Source organism: Typopeltis vanoorti, chromosome 25 (assembly GCF_054136105.1).
Source record: "Typopeltis vanoorti isolate ZY-2024b chromosome 25, IOZ_Tvanoo_1.0, whole genome shotgun sequence".
Classification (NCBI taxonomy): domain Eukaryota; kingdom Metazoa; phylum Arthropoda; class Arachnida; order Uropygi; family Thelyphonidae; genus Typopeltis; species Typopeltis vanoorti.
Window position 1 is genome coordinate 40,644,756 of NC_143573.1, and position 23,105 is coordinate 40,667,860.

The following is a 23,105-nucleotide window of genomic DNA, read 5'->3' on the forward strand; positions in this document are numbered from 1 at the left end:
AATTTGTTTATGCATACTATCTCCACCATCTATTCCATCACCTGGTCTGTAGCAGCACCCAACTGTATATTTTATTCTGCCAGTCTCAATCTCACACCAAATAGCCTCAAATGAGCTCTTTTCACTATCCTGCAATACAACTTCAATTCTCCCTGGCTGCAGTTCATCAATAACATCCCCCCCCCCCATTTTATTCTTTCTGTCCCTCCTAAACACACTATAACCTACACATTCTATCCCACTAACTATATCATCTTCCATCAGCCATGTTTCACTAATGCCAATAACCTGTGGCCAGGAAGCGCCAATGAAATCCAAAAATTCTTCCTTCTTGTTCCTAATACTCCTGGCATTAGTATACATGAAGTGCAGTAATCCCTTTGTCCCACCCCTATCTTGATGCGTTATTCTAATTTCCCATTCCCATTTTTTGTCCATAGTACTGGCTCAGGTACATTATATACATTCTTACATTCTACTGTCTCACTGATGTCTGCATATCCACCCCCCCCCCCTCCTTGGTAGTTCTAGTTTCCCTGGTTCTGTACATCCATTCTCACTCCATTCAGCAACACTTTTTCCAGTGTCCGCACACCAAATCCATTCAAATGCAGGCCATCCATCTTGTATAAATCCTTTTGCCCATCAAACTCATTCCACACGTCCACGAATTCCACACCACACCGTCTGCATAACCTGTGTATAATGTCGTTTGCGATTATGGCCCTCCTTCTAAACTCCTATCATACCGCGGCAACAGACTCACCATTCTAACTCTGTCACTCTTTTTTTTCGCTACCTTTAATAACAATACTTTCTTAAGTCCACTCTCATAAAAAATTTATCTCCTTTTAATTCATTCGTACCTGCCACAACTATCAATTCTTTCGCCCTCTGTTTTTGCGCTCTAATACTCTCACTTACATCCTTAAATTTCGTACTTGGTAAGTATGATTTAGTTAAACTTCCATCTATCACTCCTCTTAATAACGAGTCACCATACAACACTCTTTCCTTCATTTCAGGAACTCTCCCACTCTTATGCTTATTTTTCCTTTCAAACACTTGTTTATTTATGTTAGCCGAATCACTCTGGAAGGAGTTTTGCAGGTGCTCTAATTGCGGCTGCGCATTTTGTATCATTGCGTGCAACCTAGCGATCTCACTTCCTACAAATAATTCTGCATTTCTTTTATCATTTAAACCATTTTCTCTCTCTCTGTATAGTTGCTTTCACTCTTTCTTTGATCACCGCTCTCATTGCCATCTTGTACATCGCAATTCCCTGAGAGATATTGTATATCTCATTTTTTTGATGTTCCACTTTTCTTCTATATATAACAGCAGTTAAAAGTGGAAAAGTGGAAGAAATAAAAAATCCTTCATGAAAGTTATTGCATTACATTCTTGATTAAATTATCTTTCCATTCATATATATTTTTCTGGTATTACTCCAAATAAAAGTGGTGTTATAAGCCAAACTTCAGAAATACACTTTTTCCAAATGGTTTCCACAATTTTGGACACCAGTGTATATCAATGGCATCACATGCTCATTTCAGTTGGGTGTGCTGTCATGTGGGTTATGCAACATGCACTACAAACTTCACATCAATTTGACTGTATGCATGGGCATTCGTCTGCAGAAAATTTTCTGGGGGGAGGGGGGAGACAAAGCTTTGAGACAAATAATTACATCAATAAATTTTTATAATTATAAGACTACCTAGGCAAATTTTGAGCGATCATTTAGCCATTCTGGATTGTCTGAGAGTTCATGTCAGTTCACTGTCTGATGTCTGCCACCTCAGATCTTTGTCTTCTTTGCCCTCTTCTTCCATTTATCTTCCCTTTTATAATCAATTGAAATATCTTATATTTGTCATTATGAAGTAGGAGACAAAGCTATGCAGTTTTAATTCTTTTCATGGTATCTAAAAGTTCACGTGATTTCCTCATTTGTTCCAGTACTTCTTGATTTTTACTATCCATGGGATTTTTAATTTGTCTGTTAAATTAACCACATCTCAAAGTTTATTTTTTTTTAAATCGATGTTGTCTTCAAGTTTCTGCACTTTACAGCAGTACATACATAGCAATTAACCATGTGTACTCTAAACTTTAAATTACGGTTATATAGTGTTGATTTCATCAGGAGAAGTTTTTTTTCTTGCCATTTCAATTCAGTTGAATTAATTGGTTTCTTGCTTTATGACCATGAATTTAGTTTTTTTTCCTTCCCACATTTGACGTCTGTAGATGCTGTATGGTTACTCCCATACCTCACAGGGTTTTGAGAGTGAGGTCTTCTGCTAGAATAAGTAGTGGTAGTCACAGATTCTCTTTCCACACAGAATTTATAGAACAATGACAAACATCCATGCCCATGGCAGGATTAGAACCCACAACCTCTTAACTGGAGAGTGGGCACACTAACCACTTGTCCAGGTGATATGCATTCTTAATCTCATTTTTTCCCTCTTCCTTCACTAGTTCGAGAAGATTTTGAAGATCCTGAATATTATCAGCTAGAAGAGCTGTGTCATCAGCATATCAGATGTTACTGATGATTTTAAGGTTTTTTGAAATATGGCTTCTGAGTATATATGTTAAAAAAGGAGAGGCAACAGCACACATCTTTGCCTTACTCCTCGTTTGATGTTAATGGAGTCTGTAATAATGTCAACTCGAACAAATGCCTTTTGGTTCCAATATAAGTTTTCAATGATACTGATGTTTTTACCATCTGATATATATAAAATTCTTTTTAATAATTCAATCATTTTAGTAAGTTGGACTCTATCAACTGCTTTCTCAAAGTTGAAGCAAATGAATACTTCCTTGTTTTGGTCACTTCGGTTTTAGAATATGATTTGAGAATAAAAAAGAGCCTCTCTTGTTGTGAAGTTGTTTTTAAAGCAGAATTGGGTATCACTGATGGTGTCTTCACATTTTTTGCTTATTCTTTCTGGAATTATTTTCAGAAACATTTTGAGAACATGACTCATTACTCATCATTTTATAGTCAATTACAAGTTTTGGCATTTGCTTTTTAAAAAAAAAAATTTTTTAAGTAGCATGATGAAGGTCTAGTGTAACTAGTCTTGAGGGATTACACCTGTATTGTAGATCTTATTAAGTATAACTTTACTAATATAGTAATTTTGTTGCCTTCTAATAATTCGACTATTTCTGCTGGTATTCTACCAGGGCTTAACGGTTTACCATTTTCAGCTGAGTTCAGCACGTATTCTACCTCCTAACTTAGACATTCCATCTGTTCATAAACATTTTCTGTTATCAGTAAAGAGTTCAACATATTTCATCCATTCTTTTATTTTATCATACTTTTCCGATATTATTTCTCCCTTTTTGTTTCGAAGGATACATAGCTGTTTCGTGCATATAGTGAAGTAATAGCCAAAGTTTTCACTATTGAAATAGGAATTTCACTCATATTTGGTTAGGAACAATATACTTAATTTTAAATACACACATCAAATTGCATTTAATTTGTAAAAATAAATTTTAAGTCTATACGCAGTGCGAGTTACTAGTGATAACTCATTACTGCACTGTGAGGGAGAACTTCCCATTTCATGTTAATTTACTAAATGTCAGATTTTTTTTTTTTTTTTTAAATAAGCTTCTATCTGCATATTTAATGATGTAAGCATTCAGTGTTTTTAAGGAACTAATATTTCATATTCCATTCCAAAGAAAAGTACCTTTCAATCAAGTCGTCTTTCTCCATCAATAATTGTTTTTCTGTACGTTTTTTTTTTTTTTTTTTTTTGTAATAAAATTCGTGATGGGACCAATAACATTAGTGTTGTGTTGCACCACTTTAGCACACACTCGTTAATTATGCAAAGTGATCATTCTAGGGGCTTCAAGTATACGGAAAAATCCACTATCCTAAGACACTGGTTTTCCAAGATATTCGGAGAGCACAAAACATACTAAGAGATCCTAGTGTGTGGTAGAATGGCTATGCTGCAGTATTTAAATATTCAGTGTTCTGTAGTGGTGGTGTAGCTGATAAGTCTCCCCCCCCCCACACACACATTCATTTTGGACTGTTAACAATAAAAAAAAAATATTAGATCAATTTAATAGCAGTGGTTAGACAAAGGAAGTTGTGGAGGAGACTCACCACAAAAATACCCTACTTAAGTGGGAAAAGCTGCAGAAGAAGACAAAACAAAACTATCTGCAAGTACAAAGAATTCAACATTAAACTGTTAAAATAAAATAATGGTCTTGCTATGCAAGAAGGATATTATTATTTTACTTGTTTATACAGGAAATTGAATTTAACCATTTCTCTTCATGTTTAGGAAGCAAGGCTAGTGATGGTCTTTCTCTCTCTCATATGCACTCCATTAAATTATATTTGTGCAAATGCTTATTACATAATAAGCATTTGTACATATCACCTTCAATCGAAGGTGAGTTAGCCAATCTCATATGGAGGTACAGGGCTTTTCTCCGAAAACTCTGGTTTTTCATCTCGCATACAGACAAATCGGCCCTTCAGAACACATGCAATTTACAGACAAAAAATACTAGCTGTGGTGGGCAGTGGATGGTGATAATGTTGTTGATTGGTGGTGGAGGTTTGGTGTAGTGGTGGAGAAGGAGAGTTGTGCAGTAGGTGTCCTTCCGCGATGAGTCTCTGGAATCCTTGGAGGTATCACGAATAATAATAATAATAGTTAAGAGAAGCTGTAACAGTACAATACAAAGCTTAAATACCAAGGATACTTGAGATTTAGCTTGAGAAATAACAAAAAATTCACATGGTAAACTGTACTGAATGGTTATTCAATAATTATTACCAAAGTACTGTATATCTCACTGTTTTAATCTTTATATGAAGCATATGAATACAAATTTTATACATGAAGTATTTTATATATATATTTTCATTTTATTTGTAAGGCCCCCCCCCCCCTCCTGCTCCTCAGGAGTGGTTGAGCTTCCTAGTGAGGGATTATGTATTTTATGACTGTAGATCTGTGTGTGTTCACGGGTCGGTTTACCTGTTCTGAGGGATGAAAATCCCAAATTTCCAGGTGGAAAAAACTTTCTACCTCTGTATGAGACTGGTTAACTCACCTTTAGTTGAAAGAGACCAGATAAAGGTTCCTCACATCATGGACGGGAATCGAACTCAGGTCTTTCTGATCAAAGGGCTTTGTGTATACCGGCTGAGCTACAGTGGCTCTGCATGTGGTACTGATAATTTTATATAGAAGTGGGCAACTTCACATCAATTTGCTCTATCCCGTAATGCACACAACTTCCTTTCAGATGTGTATACTATCAGGCATTATAGGAAAAGTCACCATGTAGACATGTTTTAACCTTTCAATCAGAGCTGAATCTAGGAAGATATTAAGGTTAAATCAATGCAGAAGTCAATTTTCATATACAAGTAGCAAAATGGTGTATCACCATAATAAGATACTCTGGAACAAACAGTTGTAGAAAGTTTATTATTATTAATATTCGTGACACCAAGGAGTCCGAAGACTCATCGTGGGAGGACACCTATTGTACAACTCTCCGTCTCCACCACTATAGAACTTCTACTGCCAATCAACTATATCGGTGCCATCTACTGCCAACCACCACCACAGGTAGTATTTTTTGTCTGTAAAAATTGTGTGTGTTCTGAAGGGCCAATTTGTCTGTATGCGGGATGAAAAACCCGAGTTTCCGGGAGAAAAAACTATTACTTCTGTATGAGATTGGCTAACTCACCTTCAGTTGAAAAGGTCCAGTTTAAATTATTAAAACTAGTTGTAGGAGGGTGTTTGGTTTGGTAACAATGTAACTTGTAACAGATAAATTCTATTCTTGTTTTAATCCTTTATACCAGTGATTTTCAACCTTTTTCATAACGTGGCACACCTAGACTAATTATTAAAATTCTGCGGCACCTAACAATACATTCTTTTAATTTTTTTTGATGATCTGGCAAAAAATAGGCATAATTTTGATTGATTTACACACAAGAAGATGGAAAACCAGACACTAATAAATAAATGCGCAAATTACGACATTATTTCTTTCAATTAATTTGTTTTCATAAATCTCGTGACACACTGGTTGAAAATCGCTGCTTTACACCAAAGCAAACAAAGCTTGAATGAAGTATCTTCACAACTTTGCTATCTGTACATTGCTGATAACTTTACATCAATTTGCTTAAGTATTCCATAATACTTAAGTTATCTTTCCAATGTGTATGCTGTGCATCATGGAAAGGGCCACTACCCAGACTGGTTTCCACCTTTATTGAGGTTGAACACAAGGAACAAAATGGTGTATCACCATGTTAAAATACTTGGGATCCTGGGTCTAATTTCCACTGATGAGATTTAAATAAAGATTTAAATCAGTCTGGGTAGTCACCCTTACCATAAAACATTGCAATTGTCTGGAAAGAAAGATAGAGTACATAATGGGATACTGAGGCAAATTATGTAAAGCTAACGGTCTATATAGAAATAGCCCAACTGTGAAGATATTTCACTTGCAGGGATTAAAATAAAAATTTGTCTTATTTAGTTTGTAACTATGCAGAAAAAAATTTACATACGAAGAAATTTCTTTGACTTATTTTTTTTTTGCTATATGACCCAATGCTAGTAATTACATTAAACAGTAGTAACATCAGTTATTTTGATTTCACATTTGTTGTTGCATGCTTAATGGAAGGTTCTCAATTATAAGCTTAAAACTGATGGGATTTAGTCTTCAATGGGAAAAGATATTAAATTATAAGTACTGCATATTACACTTCAAAGCATTACAATTATATCTAAAGTATAAAAGGAGAATGAGAGGGATTGCACAATTTCAAAATATCACTACTAACACTGCAGCAAGAAAAATGAGAGGGACCGCACAATTTCAAAATATCACTGCTACACTGCAGCAAGAAAATGAGAATGCAATAAAATCCTGCAATTGTTTTAATCTTTATTAGCTGCAACTATTACATGATGACATGTTCAAATTTACCAACTTAAATTAGTTTGATGCAAATAGTTTTTTTTTCCCTCCTTAAATCAGTGAAAGTAATTTTTTTAAAGCATATATACATCAAGATGCAAACTGAGATGACAGCAACGTACAGAAGTTAACAGCAATGCGAGAATTCTGTATTAAAACTCCAACCCATACATGAGATGAATTTTTCCACTAAACTTTATTAACATTACTTAAATATGTGCATATTTTATAAATTTTAATTTACAAAATCTTATATATAACTGCAACATACATAATATATGCAGTTTACATAAAAATCTTTCTAGCTAGAATATATTTTTTTGGTTTTTCTATATTCACACAGATTTTACACAGGCATGTATATCATTACCCAAGAAAATTAAGTAATTCATTTAAATTAGTTATTCGCTTAAAAGCATAAAAATACTGTTCACTGTATATTTAATATGATCAAGTCAAACGTATGCACTTCAAGCTAAAGCAACCTTTTTCTTGGAACATATATAATGCTATTAGTCCCAAACCTCTCTTTTTCTGGGAGGGAGGGAGGGTGGTTCAAGTTGCAGCTATTAAACATCGCTTTTCAGCTTCAAAAACTTTCAAATATAGGTGCTACAACAGTTTATTAATGCAGTCCTAAACAATCCATAATGAAATGAAAGAAAGAGAATTACACTCCAAATTGGACTTCTTCAGCTGTGTAATAATTAGATAAAATTTGTTCTCTTGATATGCAAGAATTAAGCACAGTTGTTATACTGTATATCAAAAAATGAAATTAAGTAGGTATAGAAGAGTATGTAGAATTCAAACTCAGGTGTAACTAACTATACTTGCCAATTATCTAAAGATTGATGGTATAAGGATAAATGATATATCAGTGGTAATATATACTTGATACCCTATCTTTTTAGATAGTTTAATAGATGTACTGCCATGCTTCATATACAGAGACTTCATACATGGCAGAAGAAATATGAACTTTGTTTTTCTTTTCACATCGTGAAAAGAATAACTGCTATGAACTAGGAAATTTAATAGAACAGCTGAAATTCATTCATGTATTATCATAAAAAAAATTAGAAACTGAAAAGAATGAATAATACTTTTTTTTAAAAATCATTTCTAGGTAGGATTCATTTCACCTTCCCTCAGCATCTTAGGATTATGGACTTGAAACTAGTGCTGTATATCTTTCAACAAGGTTTGCCACAGAAAACTAATGTCTGGTATTTGCACATTAAACTTTTCATATGGTACACAGTGAAAATGGAAAGGAAGTGGAAAAAATTATGCCCTAAACAAAAACATTAACTTATTCCAATTATTTAACAGCTGTTTGACATAAATACAAATTCTAGCATTTAGCCAGAAACGTTTACAGTTGAACAGCACTGCTTGAAACTTAAGAACAATACATATATGAGTATAACAATAAAGAAAATTCTTCACTGCAAAATAAGAAGATAGTTTAAATATAGAAAACAAAGTTACATTGAGCAATGAAAATTAAAGCAAGTTCAACTACAATAGATTTTAGCACCTTAGTGTATATACAATAACACATGTCTATGTACTCTCCTCCTCCCCCCCCTTTTTTTTTTTTTAATCTTAACTGCACAATTCATTGAATACAAAATTTAATTATAGACCAATGGTATTTTATTTTTCTGTTTGATTGTACATTGACATTTTTGATGCTGGAATGATCATTATTCATTTAAAAATAATTATTAAGTTAAATATGTAATATATAAGCTTTTTTTTTTTAAACTATTCAAACTGGGATGGGTAGGAAGAATGCAACCTAATTTAAGATCATAAGAAGTCAGTGTTCAAAGTCACTGTTTCATGACTTTATATAAAGCACCTCAATTTACTAGAATAATTAGTTTTATTAATTGTATATATTTAAAAATTGTAAAAAAAGTACAAAAATAGAACACAATACAAACTTAATGATTCAAACAATTAGATTTTAAAAAGGGAATATTTCACTGCATTCTCCTGATTTATAGAATTCCCCAACGTTACATAATTTTTTATATATATCATTCAACTCTGGAGAAAATGAAATTAATAAACTGATTAAGTAGACACGTGGATTTTTATTTTAATCCATACCTGAACTATGCTTCTGAATGCAATGAGAATGAAATGTCAGCCTAGTACTTTTATAAAGTTTCACATGTCTGCAACTAAACTTTATCCAAGATATTCATATTACACTTCATTTCTGCTATAGAATTTGTAGGAAGTGAAGGAATAGTTATTACAGCAAATGTGTCATAGTCAATTTCTTTCAAAATAGTATTATTTTGGCTTTAGTTGGTACTTTTTTTTTTTTTTTTAGTAATCCATTATAGTGAGAGATGACTATAGCTGGATGCTTATAAAGTTCTTATAAAATTTTGAACATATTCATAAAAGCACTTGAATGAATATGCATATTCAGAATGACCATTTTATTAGTATATGTATAAGAATACAAACTAGAAATTAAATTTGAAGACTGGAATAACATATCTAGAAAAAATAAAATACTTTGCAGAACCAGCAATTATAACAATCACAAAAATTTATTGAATAAAGAGGAGTAATTCAATTTACAAATCATTTTATGTATACAACAAGACATTTTTTTAACATATAAATACAATGAAGCATCACAGTAATACAAATGTGTAAGAGATAACATGGTACTTTATAAAAGACAAATGTTCATTTTCATGTCGTGATATGTGAAAATTGCAATTCAATTGTAAAGAATTTTGATTACCTGTGATTTAAACAACAGCTACTGAACCCAAAATACTTGTAATTTTATTTTCAGTTGGATACATCACCTCATACAACTTATTTGAATGCACAATCTTTGGAATATCTTAATACTTTTCAGTATTCTGCCATGTATGTGAAATTTTTCGTATTCTGACAACATCACACCACAAAGTCAATTTATGGCACTTGAGAGTCCAACAGTAATAATTCTCAGCCATTACTAAGTTACGATTTTACCAAAGGATACAACAAATTAATTGTTAGACCAGTACTGAATAAAGACCAAATAAATGTTGGAGCACGTAGTGTAGAGATCCACTGCCTGATCCTATTTAAAGACTTTTTGAGGAATGTGTTCGACACTTTCAAGTATCTGGTCTTTTCCTGAAAGAGGGAAAAAAAAAAAAAAATTGATATTGGACTTAGATCATATATCATTATTATTACTATGGGCAACTCCAGGGAGTCGCCAGACACATCGAGGGAGACCCTAACATCATGTCAGGAACAACTATTTGACATTCACACAGTATCTATCATACCTTGCCTTGAACTCATTCACAGTCATGGCATCCACAGCAGACTCTGGCAGCTTATTCCACTCATTCACCACTCTCCAAGTAAAAAAACTTAGCTCTAACACCCTTGCTAACCACATTCTTGCCCAGCTTCCATGTATGGTCCCTAGTCCTCCTACCACCAGTCCTATTTCCTATTCTTAAAAATATCTTCTGAATTAATCTTATAGAAACCCTTCAGTAATTGGAATGTCTCAATCATATCACCCCTTTTCCGCCTATCAACCAATTTCTGCAACCTACAAATCTTCAACCTGTTCTCATAAGGTCCATTCCACAGACCTGCTATCATCTTGATCACTCGTCTCTGGATCCTCTCCTCCTCCCCCATCAAGAAGAAACCCTGGTGCCCATATCTGTGCACAGTAGTCTAGATGGGGTCTTATCAAGGCTCGATACAGAGGAACAATAACTTGTTTGTCTCTGCTTGTTCAAGTATTTTTCAGCAACCAAGTGATTTGATGAGCTGATTTAGCCACTTCTGCAATGTGCCCCCTAAACTTCAACTCCCTATCGACCAACACTCCCAAATCCCTGGCCTCATCAATCTCCTGGAGTACGGTTCCACCACCGTGATGTACTGCTGCTAATCTTTTGAACCAAAATGCATAACCTTACACTTTGCCACATTAAATTGACATCCATTTTCCTTAGCCCAGTCCTCCAAACTATCCAAATCATCTTGCAAAATTTTGACATCCTGTGCACTCACTATTGTTCTACCCAACTTTGCATCATCAGCAAACAATTACAAAGAAATCCAAAAATATTTTATCTATGTATTATGAAAGAATCTCAAATATCTTTCCCTTATATCATTTGGAAAGTAGTCTATTACAGCCAAATAGCTTGGCTTTATAGAAACTAATCAATGCTACAATAGGTGGTTGATCTTATCTGTAAATTTAGCTATATCTATTAATATGTGTATTCTCTGGGCAATGTCTTAGAATGAAAAATCCTGCCACCAGGTGAAGGGCATCATCAATAACAACTCAGCTACATAAACTTAATATAAGTTGTACAAGTAATGATTATCTAAATCAGGGGTCGGCAAACCTTTTAGACCATGGACTCCTTGTCGCTCATTGACCACCATCATGTTAAATAAATGTTATCAATAATAAATTTCTCAATTTTAAAAATGATAATTCCTTCACCCTTTTACCTTATTACTACTTCTTGATAAGAAATATTTAAAGAAAATGCTTAAAGAAATTTATAAAGAACATTAAAAATTTCAATCCCCTTATGAACCTTAGACATTTATCGACCCCTTGGATAGCCACATCAACCCCCAGGGGGTCGATGTTGACCACTTTGCCGACCTCTGATCTAAATAATACATGCACCTGTATTTACACAGCAGATTTTAAAAGTAACAAATGAAGAAAAGTAGCAATTATGAGGTTGCTTAAAGAATTAAAAGTACTATGGGAGCATAATTGGTGTTAATGAGACAAAGAAGACAAATGGTTAAGATCTTATTAAATAATAAATATACAAGGCTGTCATAATCCACTAAGCAACTAGGGTAATGCCTTAGTTGCTTAGTGGAGCAGCAAGTTTGAAGGACAGAAAAACTGTATCTCAATCATAAAGATACCATTTGTTTTCAATTTTACATATTTTCTTGAATTCACAAGTGGCAAAATAGTGCTTGCTTAGGGGTGGTGGCATATACCCTAACAATGGTCCTGTAAATATAAGATGTTATAAGGCAATAATGATCAATAAGAAGCAATAGCGTTCAACATTAAACATGAAGATAAACTTCCTGATTGGAAGGCAATTTCAAGTAGAGTTATGTGAGAAACTTCACAATGATGAAACAAGTTTTGTCTGTTGGTGCCTATGGTAACACAGAAGGTTCTCTTAAGGAAGAAGTGGAAGAATTTTTCAAGATATTAGAGAATGCAGCTAACAAAAGAAATGGAAAAGGTAGTCCTTGTTGGAGGTCTAAACAGTAGAGAAAGGAAATGAATCCTACCAAGTAAAGTATTTGGAAAATTTGGAGACAAGAGGTCAAGGATAATAATAATAATGAAGGTATATATCTGCTGTATTTCTCTTCCAGATACAGATTAGACATTACTAAAACTAAGGATTAAGTTGGGATGTGTTTAAAAAGAAGTTAAACATGTCCCAAAATAAAGATGTGCATAAGTTCATGTGACGAGAAGTCACAAGAAATAAGAAAACCTTCATTGGTTGTGTCATCATTCATAGTGATATGCTGGTTCAGGATACAAGAGTATACAGAGGATTTAAAACTGGAAGTGATCATCAACATCAAATTCCTGACATGTACAGGATATGATAGTACATTTTTTCTCAGTAACACAAGTGTTCTTTAGTAATTCTGCTTTTGGAGTTTCGTTGTTATATATTGTGTTATTTTTGGGTTACTGAGAAGACGAGGTCACAGTCGGCAGCATTTGCAGTGAAAGAGAAGATAAGTTTTTGCTATTTAGTATAGTTGAATATAGCATTTATATTTTTATATATATATAATACAGTGTTTATTTATATATATATATTTAGCATTTAGTTTAGTAGTTCCTTGGCAGTAAGGAATGATGGCAGCCACAATCACAAATGCCATGTCACCAAGTCCTCCGCCATTTAAGAACTCTATTATACATAACATAATAAAGGACTTTGTGGTATGTAGTGCTTGCAACATGTACGCATCCTGGGAGTTGGATATGCGGCGGATGAGAGAAGGGGGGGTGTGTATATGTGCAAAATGTAGGCAATGGGAGGAATTCAATGAATTAGATATTTTGATAACCGACCTAGTTGCATCAGGGATGGGAAATGAATGTCAGGAGATGAGTAGTGTGATAGGAGAGAATGCCGAGCAAAACATGAATGAGAAAATAAGAGTTGAGAATGTGGAAGGCTTGAATTACTGTGAAGTTTTCAAAGATGGTCTTAATTGGGAGAATGAATGACAAGTAAGAGTGACTAACTTGCAGAGAGAGATAAATGAGCTGAAAGAGGAGGTGGAATGTCTTGTGAATGAGATGAGAAGCATGAAAGATGAGATTAGGAGAATGGAAGGATGAATGCAAGGCGAATCAGAGTAGGAGTGAGAAACAGTTTTGGGAATGATAGAAGAGGAGAGAATAGAAACAGCAGGAGAGAGAGAGGCATGGGAATGATAGGGGAGGAGAGAATGTAAGCAGGGATAGAGTGATGCCAGGACAGCAGGTAAGTAGGGAAACACAGAGAGAAAGGGTTAAATGAGAGAGAGTGAGGGATGCAGGTAAGCAATCAAGGAACAGAGTGGTAAGAGGTGTGATGTATGGAGACTTGATGATCTGTGGTATGCGAGATAGGATGCCAGAGGTGTGTTTGCCTGGAGGGATGATAGAAAATGTGGCTATGGCAAAAAGAGGGGTGAAAGGATGGATGAAATGATTGTGATGGTGGGCACGAATGACTTAAGAGGCAATGTAAATTGGGCAGTGAGAGATCTGAGATTCTTGCTTGAGGTTGTGCAAAAGAAAACACAGAGAGGAAAGATTGTGTATGTTTTCCCCAAGTATGATAGTGATGAGCTGAGCAGAAGAGTGGCAATACTGAATAGCATAATAGCCAGAATGTGTCAGAAGAGAGGATTAGAATATGTGGATGCTTAGAGGGTGTTTGAAGACAGAAGGGAACTGTATGGGAGAGACCGCTTGTATTTGAATGAGGAAGGACGAAGGCACCTGGAGACATTGCTGTTTTCTGAACAAGTCAGTATGTCAATGTAGGGAAACTAGAATTTCCAGGGTGGATGGTAGCAGGAGTGGCTTCTTGTGGGAATAGGTGCCTGGGGGACGACATCAGGTAACACCGAGTCCAATGGGGTTGAGAGGGGAACATTTTTATGCTTTATACTAATGCAAGGAGTATCTGAAATAAAGGAGATGAATTTGTGCTGATGATAACATCAGCCTGCCCAAAGATTATTGGGATCTCTGAGACATGCTTGATGGAGGATGATATAATAACAGGAATTGAAGTAGCAAGGTACAGCATTTTTTTGGAAGGATAGGAAAGGGAAAACGTGGAGTACTGCTTATATTAAGTGATAACTTATGTCCTCTACGAGTGGAGGCTTTGAAAGGCAGTGACACAAATGGTTTTGAAAGCATATGGTGTGAGGAAGAGGTGGGCAAGACAGGATATTTAGTGGAATGTTGCTACAAGCCAAGGTGCAGAGAGGATGGGGAGCACGAGATATTTAGGCAGTTGAGCTTGGGAAGTGCAAGAAGAATGCTTGTTATGGGAGATTTTAACTACGACTGTATAATCTTCCCTGTATAAGCTGGGAAGAGGAAAATGCATGTAGTAATAAGAGGATGGAATTTCTAGAATTCTTAAGGGACAAATATCTTAGGCAACATGTAACAGAGGGAACAAGAGGTTCAAGAGTTTTGGATTTGGTCATAGCATCAGAAGAGCTGATAAGTGAGATGACATCTCTCCCACCAGTTGGAGAGAGTGACCATTGGAAGATGAATAGACATGCAGGTGTATCAAAGAAAAGGGAACATAGGTGGAATTATAAGGCAGGTGATTATAATAGTCTTAGGTATCAATAAGGGCAGTTCCATGGAGGGCAGAATTGGAAGGCCAGGATATCATTAGTGCTTGGGAAATTGTGAAGGAATATTTGTTAGCAGCAATAGTAAGCCGTATTCCACGAGTGAAGAAGCAGACACAATTATAACAGCGCCCTCTAACGACATAATGTCCAAACAAGGTATAAAGCACTACACTATGTATTGCTGGTTTCTTTAACAACCTCTGCGTTAAATTATGTGCCATATAACGAAATATACTTAAATACACTCAAATAGCTTCATTTGACAGCGTTTGTGTGTGTAAAACACGAAAATAACGTTTCCGTGAAATTTTGCAAAAAGTGAATTTTTTCGTTTTTAAGTCAAAATCTGCTTGTTTTCACATTTACAGCACTAATACGCTGATACTCGCTCTAAAATGCTTCCAGCGATATGAAACTTTTTATATAGGCATAGGGCAGTGCTATCTATCAAACTGCGCTAATAAGAACTTAATCGGGTGATATGCAAATTTTTAAAAAATTCAACATTAGTTCGATAACAGCGCCATCTAACGACATAATGTCCAAACAAGGTATAAAGCACTACACTATGTATTGCTGGTTTCTTTAACAACCTCTGCGTTAAATTATGTGCCATATAACGAAATATACTTAAATACACTCAAATAGCTTCATTAGATAGCGTTTTTTTGTGTAAAACACGAAAATAACGTTTCCGTGAAATTTTGCAAAAAGTGAATTTTTTCGTGTTTTTTAGTCAAAATCTGCTTCTTTTCACTCTTACAGCACGAATACGCTGATACTCGCTGGAAAATGCTTCCAAAGTATTAGACAGTTATAAAGTGGATGACAAACAATATCAAACAGGAACTGAAGTTGAAAAAGAGGGGTGTAACATAGACCGCCTTCTCGTAGGGTGTACCCTGGATAATGCTAAATAGTCTATGGCGACAGATGGATCCATACTCTCCTAGCAGGACTCATGGACACAGGCTCTCAGATAACCGACACAAACCTACTGAGGATTTGAGAATCAAGAACATGGGCTCACTCTTAAAAATATGCCAGTTAAACATAGAAGGCATACGTAGGGCTAAATGCAAAGTTCTTACTAAGATCCTGAATTACCATCAAATAGATGTAGTAGTACAGGAAACTCACACTAAGGACGATCTATATCTACTAACGAGAGGGAAAATATATGGTTACAAGATGATTAACTGCATAAACCATTCCAAATATGGTGTGGCAACATATATAAAAAAGGACATTTCTAATTATTTTTAATTAACATTTCTAATTAACCAACGTGTATAAACATCCTTTAGCTAAATGACCTGATCAAGTAAACAACCAGCAACAACATCAAGCATAATCCTGGGGATTTTAATGGTCATCACTCCCTTTGGGGCTATAGAAAGGATGACCTAAATAAATAAATGGTACCCTACTAGTGAATCAGATGGAAAATCAAAACCTCTATCTGATCTTTGATGCCAAAGATAAACCGAGCTTTCTCTCCTCTAGATGGGAAAGAGAATATAACCCTGAGTTGTGCTTCTGTACTGCAGACAATTATGGCAGCCAAATTCCCATCTCTAGGAAAGTATTAGACAGTTTTCCAAATAGCCAACATTGACCTATAAAGAAGGTCTAAATATTCCAATCATAAGAACAATATAAAAACCTAGGAGGAACTTTCTCAAAGCTGACTGGGATTCTTTTAAGAAACAGGTTGGCCCTGTAATAAGATTCATAAAGCCCACTGTAAACAATTACAATAGATTTGTTAGCATTGTTATTGGAGCTGTCAAACTAACCAAGAGGTTTTAGGAGAGAATATATCCCAGGCTGGAATAGTGACAGTGAAAAACTGTATAAAGAATTCTCTACTAATAATAACCCTACAGTAGCCACTGAGCTACTGAAGTCTCTTGACAATGCTAGAAAAGACAAATGGATTAAAACAATGAATAATTTTACTCATTCCAGTCGAAAAGCTTGGTCCCTAAGTAGGAAGCTCGACACTAATACAAGGACCAAGCTTTTCGACTGGAAAAGTAAAAAATAAAAGTAAAAGCATATAGTCTCAATGAGTAAATATCCTCAAGATAAAGTAGCTACAAGAGAGGTGAAACAAAAACTAAAAAATCTCAAAGCAGATCTTCCACCATCATCACTATCTCAGGCTTTCACTTCCCAGGAACTTACCCAGCAGGCAGTTAACTCATTGAGGACTGGGAAGGCAGCTGGACTCGATAACATCTACCCTGAATTCATTAAGAACTGTGGACCAAAAACTATTCAATGGCTTACTGCTATCTACAATAATATCCTGGACTCTGGCATGCTTCCATCAATTTTTAAAAGATCTAAAATCATTGCTGTCTTAAAACCTGGCAAAGACCCTACAAATGCTTCCAACTACCGTCCTATTGCCTTGCTAAGTATCTGCCTGAAACTTCTCAAAAGAATGCTATACAACAGAATTTCTTCAAGTATACATAACAGAACTTGTTGCGATCAAGTACTGGCCTTGACAATCTTTATAGAGAACGGTTATGAAAAGCAATTGAAAACAATAGCAGTATTCGTGGACCTCTCTGCTGCCTATGACACAGTGTGGAGAGAGGGTTTTATCTTAAAATTCCTAGAAACTATCCCATCACCAAAACTAGCCAACCTAATTAATCAAATACTAGCAGACAGATGGATACAAGTATCTCTCAATGAATCCCAAAGTAAATTCTTTAAGATTAAAAATGGCCTACCTCAGGGGTCAGGTCTTGCCCCATTGCTCTTTAACTTATATATTAGTGATATCCCAGAGACAGCATCACAGAGATTCATGTATGCTAACGATATTGGCATTGCAATTCAACATTCCAAAAAGCTGAGAACATCTTAACTGAAGATCTGGCTGTACTTGATAAATACTTTAGACAATGGCGATTACAACCTAACCTAAACAAAACTGAAGTAGCATCCTTTCATAATATCCAGGCCAACTATATCCCAAAATTTTACTTCAGAAATAAACAGGTGAAATTTAACAATCATCCAAAATACCTAGGAGTTACCCTAGACAGAAGTTTGACATTTAAATATCATCTAGAAAATATTGCTGGGAAATTAAAAACTTGTAATAATATAATGCATAAACTTGCTGGTACTTCTTGGAGTGCTGATGCCAACACACTGCATACTACCGCACTGTCTTTGGTCTATTCCACAGCAGAGTATTGTGCTCCTGTGTGGCTGAACAGCACACATGCTTCTTTAGTCAATGTCCAGCTGAATCAAACTATGAGGATAATCTCTAGAGCTTTAAGATCTACTCCTGGCTACTGGCTCCTAACTCTCAGTAATATAGCCCCTCCCTCGCTTTGCAGGACCCAAGCCTTAAGCAAGCTATGGACAAAAATAATTGGAAACAGTTCCTTGCCTATCCATCAAGACATTTCCTTCCATACTTCACAAAGACTGAAATCCAGGCACCCTGCCTGGAGGAGTGCAATACAAATAAATGACCAGAACTTCGACATATGCGAGTCATGGGGAGAGTATTGGTTTCAACATACCTCCAATCTTCAAATATCCATCTAAAATCTGACATCTTGTCTGGAGGGCTTCAATCTCCCTAGATATGTATGGACCACTTTAAATCGGATCAGAACAGGACATGGGAGATGTAAGCATCTCTTGCATAAATGGAACTGGTCCGATACTCCAAACTATGAATGCAGAAGAGGGATCCAGACTATCAATCACATTGTGCTTGAGTGCCCCATCTACTCATTCTCAGGTTCTAAAGAGAACTTTTTAAACTGACCCCAGAATCCCTGGAGTGGATCCAGGATTTAAGGATTAAGCTCTGACTCCTAATTCTTAATTCTGATGTTTAATCATTTCAACCTAGTGTAATATGATTTTAATATGATTTTTACAATTGTTTTTATGCTGTTTTATGTAATTTGTATATTTTATTCTGAGACCTGTACATCATGCACTAAATAAAAATAAATAAGTTGAAAAAGAGATTATGGAAGAGATATAAGGAGAGGAGTGGAGGGCAGATACACGAAGAATATAAGATGCAGGCCAGGAGAGTGACCAGTATGGTGAGGAAGGCAAAACTAGAATATGAGAAGAGATTGGCACTAAGATCCAAATAACCTAGAGAATTTTTTAGCTATGTGGCCAGTAGGAGGAGAAATGATTGTGGAAGAATGACATTGCAGGATAAAAATGGGAATAGAGTGACTGATGCAGAGGACAGTGGAGTTGTTCAAATGAGCACTTTGTTGGAGTATTTCATCCTGGAGAAGAAGGTTTTAATACTAGAGGGATAGGGCAGGTTCAGGGTTTAGAGGTGCAAGAGGAGCACGTGTTCCAAATACTGAGTACTCTGGACACCAGTAAAGCTGTGGGACTGGATGGCATTTCACCACGAGTTTTGAGAAAATGTGCTAAAGAACTGACAACTCCATTGACTTGGCTCTTCAATAAAAGTCTGGCTGCAGGAAAGGTACCCAAGGAATGGAAGGAAGGAAGATATTAATAACCTAAGATATGCAGATGCCACGGTTCTTCTAGCTGAAAACAAATATGACCTCAAAACTCTTATAGATGAAATCCTCAAGTATAGCAAACAGTATGGCCTCAGTTTCAACTTTAAAAAGACAAAAACCATGATAATTTCAAGAGAAAAGAAAATACCAAAAATATGCATCAATATAAAAGGAAATAAATTAGAACAGGTGCAAAAATACATATACCTCTGACACTTGATCACAGAGAATGGCAGGACAGATGAAATTAGAAAAAGGATTGAAATTGCAAGGTCAATTTTCAACAGTATGAAAAATCTACTAACATCTAGAGAATTAAATCTGAAAACAAGACTAAGAATCTCCAAATGCTACATATGGTCTACATTATTATATGGAGTAGAGACATGGACACTCTCCAATCTGAGTGTGAAAAAACTGGAGGCCTTTGAAATGTGGATGCTACAAAGAATTATGAGAATATCATGGAAAGACAAAAAGACAAATGAAGAGGTACTAGAGATGGCAGGCATAAACAGGAGCCTGATGAAAGAAATAAAAAGAGGAAAGTCAGATATTTTGGACATATTCTGAGACATAACTGCCTACAAAGGACACTTCTCGAAGGAACTGTTGAGGGAAAGAGAGAGGAAGATAAAGACTGGAGTGGATGAAAAATATAGAAGACTGGACCCATCTCTCACATATGAGGAATGCAGCAAAGAGGTGCAGAATAGGACATGGTGGAGACACATGATAGTCAATCTCCTGGAGGGAGAAGACACCTGACAGGACAGGTCCACAGATCCCTGGGGATCCTCGTCAACACTATTTTTATAATAATACTGAGATGTTATTTGAAAATAGTTATTTTTCATAAAAAAAGTTTTGCTAACATAATGGATTTGTTACTGTTATTTTTAAATGAATTAAAATATTTAAAAAAATTTCTGTTTTAATTTCTAATGAGGTAAGTATTGATAGTTATAATCCACATAAACAAAAGCTCTTTGGGATCTTCAATAATTTTTCAATTATTGCTCTAGATTAATGATAAATATTAGTTGTCACTTAATTTGATTGCTAAAAATATACATTCATTTAAACATATGCAAAACACTTACTGTTGGAATTCCCGCAGCACTGAGGAAGTCTTTTAGCTGTTTCTGACTCAGATCAACAGCAGAGAAGTATTCCTCAACTCTTTGCCTGGTCCACCATTCGTTCACTGATTGTCTGTAAGATGCATTTTCTAGCTATAATTCTATTTTTTAAATTAAAAATGAGAAACTAGAAGTGCTTTATAGGTATATACTAATAACCATAATTTGCGTGATAACTTGATCTAATAACTCAGATTTCAAACATCTGAAATATAGCATAGTATAGTAAACTTTCACTATATCACTGTTTTTAGAAACTTGCTCATTATAAGAAACTGCAAAGAGTCCTGACCAAGGCCAGATAAAGGTAGGGTGCTATGTTAAAACAAATTCATTACTGCAAGCCATTCCTTATAAAAACCATTCCTGTGGTCCCTGTAAGTCTGCTATAGTAAGAGTTGACATTACCAAAATGAATAAAGAAAATTTAATCTTAATTTAATTACTTACTAGCAACAATATGTGAAGAAATCAACCAAAACATGGATTCAGAGTAGTGCTGAAATAACATGGATATGAAATTGTAAGTTGGCTGATATAATTTGGTCACCTCTCAGCCAGTCATAATACTGGCTGAGAGGTGAACAAGAATACATCAACCATAAGAAGTCTATATTCTCATTATTTAATAGGTGGCAAATAATGTGTCTAGTTTTAAAGTAATTCAAAGTCATTTTTCAAATACCTGTTTTGAAAATATTCCAACAACACTTGCCAATTACTTTTAACCTAGACTTATCTCAATTTTTTATTTACTTATTTTTTAACTACCTTCTTACTTTTTGAGTATTGTTGCTATTCTAAACAGCAGGAAGGGGGTCATCAGAAAAATCTAAGATAAAATAACTAGTATTATCAGGCAACCCACCACATAAAAACATGGGCAAAAAGAATGCAAGCACAAATTGAAGTGGCACAATGCATGGCAGTGACGGATGTGAAAGAGGTAACACAGAAGTAGTGGAATCAAAAAGTAGTGTCATATGATGATATATCTCATGGCTACAAGTAATTCATAATTTGAAAGGAGTTGGAGATACTGGAAAATTGCTGTAAGAATCAAGAGAACTAAGAAAGAAGACAAAAAAACAAGGAGAGAAAGGAAGGTGCCAAAGCATTGAAAAGGGTGCCAAAAAGGATTTAGTGATGTACAGTAATTCTAGAATTAAAGCTATGCTACACAAGTGAATAACAAGTTTTCCAGGAACACAGATTCATGACTTAGGCAAACAAGTAAAAGATATGATTATATTAGTCAGAACAAATCACTTGAAAGGAGATAAATAAGGTAAGAAGATATAAAAGCTGTTGAAAGGCAAACAAGTGCAAAAGAGTCAGGATTGTGACCTTATTGCAAGGTATAAACAAAGATGTGATTGCTCTAATTCAATGAGTATCTCCCATTCTTGCTAATGTCTATTTAGAACTAGAAGAGCAAAACCTTAATGATTACTCTAAAACCTTTGATATGCTTTTGCTTTATGGGTGATATCTTTATTGTGTGGATCACATGAACAACTAGACACCTTCTCACAAAAAAATTAACAACTTTCATCACAAATCAAATCACTATGGAACTTGAATCAAATGGAACTATATCTTTCCTTGATGTTCTCATAAAAAGAAAATTAGATAGCTCCTTATCGACATCTTTTTTTCACAAAACCTTCCTTTTAGGTTGATATATCCATCAGACTTTGGCTCACTATCCCTCACAAACATATGGCATTATACGTGTGGACAGACTTATGTGTTCGTCGAACATGTTGTTTATTATTTTAACGGTATAATAGAACACAGAAACTAAGTAAATAATTAATTTATTAACTTGATGCTGATATTTCGCTGGTATTATAACCAGCATCTTCAGAGCACAAAAACACTGTCACAATACGCGAGACTAAAACAACATGGTGTACTTAAACAAAATTGTAGCAGCAACACAAAGACTAAAGTCCTGATTTTGGCACCCTCTATCTGAAAAAAAAAGAAAAGAAAAAAAAAAAACCTATCATATATTACTAGAGTCCTAGAAAAGTGCTAGTTTTTTCTTAATATGACTGTCTCCCAGATCTTCGGCAAGTTAATACAGCCATATTTGTTGAGATTTGGAGTGTGTTTTAGGGCTTCTGTCGCCTCTAAGAACAATCTCTCTGATTTATACGGGTTTCTGTGTAGTACTTTTGTGTTTTTCCAGTTGATCCTGTGTGCAGGGGTATCCAGAACATGGTCTGCTAGGCCCGACTTCCCATAATGATAATTCCAGACATATCGTTTATGTTCGCTGATGCGGATATTCACAGTTCTTCCTGTTTGACCATAGTAGGCTTGATTACATGAGCAGGGTACTTGGTAGACTCCTGGATGTGATAAAGGAGGAATGCTGTCCTTGGGTGAGCGGATGAGGGTGGCTAATTTGCTACAT

General features: G+C 35.2%; 1 protein-coding gene across 1 annotated transcript in view; it reads right to left on the reverse strand.

Moving 5' to 3' along the window:
• Positions 1–6,973: 6,973 nt before the first annotated feature.
• LOC150092681 (lipase maturation factor 2-like) overlaps positions 6,974–23,105 on the reverse strand; it is a 332,985-nt gene continuing 316,853 nt past the window's right edge. Inside the window, exons 15-16 of the mRNA XM_090414594.1 lie at positions 20,642–20,753; positions 6,974–10,191 (exon numbers count right to left, since the gene is read on the reverse strand). Coding sequence (XP_090270720.1) covers positions 10,033–10,191; positions 20,642–20,753 — 271 coding nt within the window. The 3' untranslated portion in view covers positions 6,974–10,032. The remainder of the gene's footprint in view (positions 10,192–20,641; positions 20,754–23,105) is intronic.